The following is a 6,232-nucleotide window of genomic DNA, read 5'->3' as shown; positions in this document are numbered from 1 at the left end:
ACCTTCCGGACTACCACTGCATTTGCTAACCATGTTGGATGCAGTACTCCTCTGACTAAACCAGTTGCAGCCAATTTCTTGATTTCCTCGGCAATGAACTGCTAGCTCTCCAAGGCCTGCTTCCAGACTTTCTTCTTGACAGGTTTGGCGTGTGGGCAGACAGCAAGGTCGTGCTCGATTACCTCCCTGGGAACACCAGGGATATCAGATGGTTGCCAGGCAAACACATCGATATTCGCCAGCAGGAAGGCAACGAGCGTGCTTTCCTATTTTTCATCAAGGGTGGCGTTGATGGTGAAAGTACCATCAACGCCAGCCAGCCCTGCAGGGACCTTCTTCACTTGGGGTGCAGCAACCTTGGATCTCTTGCTGTTCGAACACTCCGACAGGTCATCAACGGGTGCCGTCCACTCGGAGGGGGCACGCTTCCCGGACTCCTTGCCGGAGGTCCTACAATCCCTTTTCTTTCCTTGGCGAGAACCATTGCTGCCACAAACCTCTGTTACGACTACATCCCGGTACATCTTGTCCACGCAGATAATTTCATCCTTCTCATCTGACGGGATAGTGATGACTCCCGGTGGCCCAGGCATCTTCAGAGTGTTATAAGCATAATGGGATGCTGCCATGAACTTGGCTAGGGCCGGGCATCCTAGAATCCCATTGTATGGCAGGGGAGATCAACCACTTCAAACACAACCTTCTTTCTCCGGTAGTTTAGTTCTTCCCCAAACATCACCGGCAACGTAATCTTCCCTTTAGGATGGCTCCTGTCGGGGCTAACTCCTTGAAATGTGTCAGTAACCTCTAGCTCTTCCTCTCCTATCTGAAGCTTGCTAATTACTACTGGGGAAATCAGATTCAGACCGGCCCCGCCATCCACTAACATCTTTGTGACGTTGAGGTTGCGAATTGTCGGGGAGACCAACAAAGGCAACCATCCTACCGCGGTGGTGCGGTTAGGGTGATCCTCCTCATCAAAGATGATTGTCGTGCGAGACCATTTGAGCGGTTTCCGGGCCTCTGGCACTGGCTCCACAGCATTGATCTCTCGTGCCCATCACTTGAGTTGGCGGTGGGCGGTGTGCAAATATGCACCCCCATCTACACATAGGGCGTCAGTGGCCTTCTGAAATTCCTGCTCACTGGTTTATTCTTCATTCCCTTCATCACATCCATCATTACAAACTTCCTTGTCTTGACCACTGGCGGGTTTTCCTTGGTTCCGATAGGGCTTGGCGGGGCAATTTGCTTCACCGCGTCGGCCCTTTCCACCAGTGGCATTCTGACTTGATCTTGATCCTTCTGAGTTGCATGTTGGTTCCTCAAATCTCTTAGTCCTTCAATCTCTAACTCCAGTTGATGCTTCAATTCTGTTTTTATGCCTGTGCATAGTCTGGGCAATGGACCCAGGGTCTGTTGCACCGACACATCCCAGTGATGGTCACGTCATCAGAGTCCTTTTCAAGAGGGAGCTCTTCAGCTGGCTTTGGAGGAGTCGGCGACTTAGGGCTCGGTGGGTCATGACTGGCCGCCGGGTTAAACTCGGTATCTATTTTCTCAAGGATGGTGTCATTGATTGACGGTGGTGGGTCATTAATAGGTTGTTCCGGTTCTTGAGTGAGGGCCTCAGAAATATCTGCGGACAGCTTCTCTGGTTCAACAGTTTTGGGATCCTTTGAAGACCTGCCCAACTTCTGTTTCTTGCCTGCCTTTGCCATGCGTCTGACAAAGATACAAAATTCATGAGTATATCATTACAAATCATTAATAAACAAACTGAAATACTTACCCATGGGCGATCTTAAAAGTTGGCATCTGAGTCCCAGAAGAGTCATCGGATGGCGGAGGCGTCTTTTGATAATTTGAGTTGGAAGGATTAAGGGGTTGACGTATGAGGCCGGCTAATGGATAAAGAGAGTATGGGTTATGTAGCACCTCATGTCGATGCTTGCGAGGAGCATGTGTGTTAGGTAAGCCGGAGACGAGGTCATGAGAGCCGCCACTCTGGGTCGGGTGCCTTGACTCGTGTTGTTGTTTCTTCAAAAGAAAGTTGGGATCCAAGTGGGAAGGACGATGAGAAAATTTCACCTGTCAGATGACCCCCCGAATTTTCTTTCTTGGTAAGGGTTCTGAGCCGTTGGAAATTATAGTTACCTCTGCTGCGTCTGCATGGCTGGTCTCTGCCTCTTCCTAAGAGGAATCATCGTCAATAAGTTGCATGAAAAGAAAGCCAAGGGAGTCAAGTTCTACCTTCGAATCATCATCGAGATGGAGCATCTCTTCGGCTGATGGATTCTTGCGGTGACCCGGACCATGAGCTTTTGTTTTGGTCTTTTTGACTGGGGTGGCCACTTGAAGTTTCTTTCTCCAGAATGGAGAGTCGGCCTGTATACAAATGAACAACAAAATTTAAATAAGGTGAAAGTTACAGATTGATGAAAGTATGATGAAGTTTGATCTAATGACTTACAGAAGCAGCCAGGTTAAGTGTGCAAAAGGGATTCAATCCCACTTTGTTGCAGCTTTCCAGAGACTCGCCGAGCAGCGTCTTGACCATCTCATTGATCTCTTTATTAGTCAGACGAGTTGGGTTGTAGCTCTATGGGTCTTTTGGGTCACCAGTATAATGACACGTTAAGGCGCCACATTGGCTCAATGGCAAAATCCTCCAGCCGACCCAGTAGCGGACCAGGTCAACTCCAGTCAGGCCATTGGCGAGCAAGACCCTTATCTTTGAAAAGGTGGCAACAAAGGGAGCTTGTTCGGCAGCAGTTAAACGACCTAGAAGCTGGCCGGTGGTGGTAAGCCGGTAGGGGCAGAAACCTGGCAAGGGGTTCTCTCCAGATGAGGAGGTGTCTTTGTAGTAGAACTAGGTGAAATTCCAGTCTTTGGGGTTACTGGGCAGGGCGGCTGAAGGAAAAACTATGTCTCTTCGCCTTTGGATAGAAACGCCTCCGAGTTCAAGACTGGGCCTGTCTGACATCTCAGTTTGACGGTTGATGTAGAAATAGTCTCTGAATAGATCAACACAGGGTTCTTCCCCAAGGTACACTTTGTAGAACACTTGGAAGTTGCATATGTTGGAAACAGAGTTGGGGCCAATGTCTTGTGGATGAAGATTGTAGAAATGTAAAACATCCCGGGATTTTTTGGCCCGGGGGGTGAGAAACCATGGAGAAGACAATCCCTGAAAACTACAATCGCCCCTTCTTGGGGTTCAGGGGGACATTCGGAGCCTGGAACCCGCCAGTGAATGACCTCTTGAGGAGGCAAACCCCCATGGTCACGAAATCGTTGAGTGTGCTCTCCGTGACTTTGGAGGCAATCCAATCACAGGAGGTGGGAGTCTTAGTCATGCTGGCGAGTTAAAAGTTACGTCCTAAGAATAAAAGTATGGTGGATTAATGTATGATGATAAAACGCCTGAATGATCATACAACAATTCAGCAATGATAAGCTCGACACAATTAAAAGGTTATGCATTATGGGCCGTTGAAGGGATTGTGAGCCGCCCTAGCCATGGAACGGAGCAGTTACCAGATTGTAAGCACATGACAAGTTAAATTGAGAAGGTATAAGCTGGCAAGCATTGTCGGTTGGTTATACAAAACTTTGGATTTCTTGGCACGTCATAAGTTTTGATTAAGCCGGCCAGGTTCTGGTGGGTCACAAAAGTTGTTGTTTAAGCCGCCCGAACAAAGACTGGCGGATCAGTTGTCTATGAAATCAAGATTGTTGAAATTCCGCTAAGTATGGAACAAACAAGTTTCACAGATTGTGCCTAAAATTTTGGATCTACGGCAGTTCAAGAAATGAAGAACAATTCTGAAACCTAAGGTATAGTAATGGAAAAAGTGGCAATCCGTGCATGGATTCTGAAGAAAAGGGATCTACATGAGATGCAAAATGGGGGCTAAAACTGCTACTGCCCCATGTCTACTTCGTTTTTGGATTGAACTAGTTCTCTAAAGCAGAAAGTGGATGAACTTGAGAGAACCACGATGAACATGCTAATGAACTACATGAACTGCTATGACCTAATGCGGATTTGAAGCAGAAAAGGAGGAGTACCTGATGAAGTTGAAGAAGAGCGGGGGGGGGGGGGGGCGCCACCGTTATCTGGTCCGGTCAGGTTGATGCAATGGCCTTTTGTCGAGGTCACTGGTGAAGAAAGGCCGGAGCAGCAGAGCTCTTGTGTGGCGGAGATTGCAAGGAGGAAGAAGAAGTGGAGGCGAAGGGGCTAAAATTGAAAAAGGAACCACCCCCGTGCCTATATATAAGGGAAAAGGTGAAACAATGAAATGTCAGGCGCAAAAATTGAGGAGACATCATGATTATCTTAACACTGGAGGCGCCTTCATTCTTGGACGACCAATTAATGTAAAAAGATCCATTGTGATGTCATAGGATTTTTCTGGATTTATCTCGCATGACGTCATGGCGGGTTACAACAATTTGTTCGAAGTTAAGTATTGGAAAGAAGACTCGCCAACCAGAAGCAGTGAAGATTGACATGAACAACTTCAAATCAATCTGGGGCCTAATGCTAGGGACACAACCCCATGGTGTGACCCACCCAGGAGGGGCCGAGTTACACTATGGTTAACTTAAGAATAAAGGGCTTAAGATGGGTCTGAGGAGACATGAAGACTAGAGGCGGCTTAAGAGGCGGGCCTGTTGAAGGCCCAAGACCCGGAGGTGTGAGCCGCCCAATGGTGACTTGCCTGGTAAGGCAAGGCTACTTACAAACCGAGTTGGTCACGTTGTGTGATCCGACTTGGACTCTTGTAAGCCTAGGGGCTCGACCTGTGTATATAAAGCCGAGGCCCTACGGCGGGTTAACTCAAGATACAATTGATCGATAGCAAGGTTAAGCGATTTTGCTCCCTTGTAATCGATATTCAATCAATAGTCAACAAATTTAGGAGTAGGCTTTTACGTCATTGTGAGGGGCCGAACCTGGGTAAACCATGTTTCTTTTGTCTCGTTCAACCCCTTCAAGCTAACCTACGTTGCGATGGCTCCACACCTAAGTCCTTTCACAAGGGCATCTACTGTGACAAAACCACGATAGAAATGACGCCCATTGGTCCTGGCATCTTTAGGGTGTTGTAGGCATAGTGGAATGCCGCCATGAACTTTGCCAGGGTAGGTCGTCCAAGTATCCCATTGTACGACAATAGAAGCTCGACCACATCGAACACAATCCTCTTGGTCTGATAGTTCAATTCTCCTCCAAATGTCACCGGTATCGTGATCTTCCCCTTTGGACGACTCCTGCTGGGGTTGATCCCTTGGAATGTGCCAGTAACCTTGAGCTCTTCATCTGATATCTGCAGCTTGCTGATTACCTTGGGAGAAATCATATTACCCGACCCCGCCATCAACCAACATCTTTGTGACCTTGAGGTTGCGGATTGTTGGCGAATCCAACAATGGCAAGATCCCTACCACGGTGGTGTGGTCAGGGTGATCCTCTTCGTCAAAGATGATGGGCGTGTGAGACCACTTGAGTGGTTTCCGGGAATCTGCCGCTGGCTCCACAACATTGACTTCACATGCCCACTGTTTTAGCTGGTGGTGAGAGGAGTGCAAGGATGTGCCCTCGTCAATGCACAAGGCGCAAGTGGCTTTCTAAAACTCTTGCTTGCTGGTTTCTTCTTCATCCCCTTCATCGCTTTATTCATCACATTCCCTCCTCTCTCGGCCTCTAGCAGGTTTCTCTTGGTGCTGAGGGACCTTGACAAGACGGCCTCCTCTGCCACCTCGGCCTTTCTAGCCAACACCATCTTGGTCTCTTTCCTTGTCATGCTTCTCATACTCAGCCTTCTACTTATTGACGAGTTTCTCAACTTGATGACACTCTAGATCATGGCCCTTGGTCTGATGTATCTTGCAATACGGTCCGTCGGCCTTCCCAGCTTTCTCGGCCGCCGCAACTTCCCGGCAGACAGTGCACGTAGCAACTTCCTTGCCGGGGGCTTCGGTCTTGACCTTCTTGCCGGTACTAGGAGTGTCGGATCCCACGACAGCCAGCATAGCCTTCTCTTGGTGTTTCTTGGTGCGTTTCTTGTTGTTCTTCTTCTAGTTGGCAGCATCATCGTCATCTTCGGAGTCAACATTGACGCCATCTTCTTCTTTGGCGAGTCGTCTCCCCTCCTCTGTATGGGCACACTTATCTGCCAAGGTGTAAAGCTCATTCACAGTCTTGGGCAACCGGATGTTCATC

At 48.5% G+C, this 6,232-nt stretch overlaps 1 protein-coding gene across 1 annotated transcript; it reads right to left on the bottom strand.

Annotated features, from left to right (window-relative positions):
• Window positions 1–5,054: 5,054 nt before the first annotated feature.
• Window positions 5,055–5,387, bottom strand: LOC147970730 (uncharacterized). Its single transcript, XM_087523594.1, has one exon. It carries the CDS (start codon window positions 5,385–5,387, stop codon window positions 5,055–5,057), a length of 333 nt encoding a protein of 110 aa, XP_087379720.1.
• Window positions 5,388–6,232: the final 845 nt, after the last annotated feature.

This window comes from Triticum urartu, chromosome 5A, assembly GCF_056163025.1.
Source record: "Triticum urartu cultivar PI428250 chromosome 5A, HENAU_Tu73, whole genome shotgun sequence".
NCBI classification, from domain to species: domain Eukaryota; kingdom Viridiplantae; phylum Streptophyta; class Magnoliopsida; order Poales; family Poaceae; genus Triticum; species Triticum urartu.
The sequence above is the reverse complement of the archived record's forward strand: the minus strand, read 5'-3'. Positions and strand labels throughout refer to the sequence as shown.

What these genes read in the sequence shown, in the direction of transcription:
- LOC147970730 (XM_087523594.1), bottom strand. Translation starts at nt 5,387, where the DNA reads ATGGCGGGGTCGGGTAATATGATTTCTCCCAAGGTAATCAGCAAGCTG.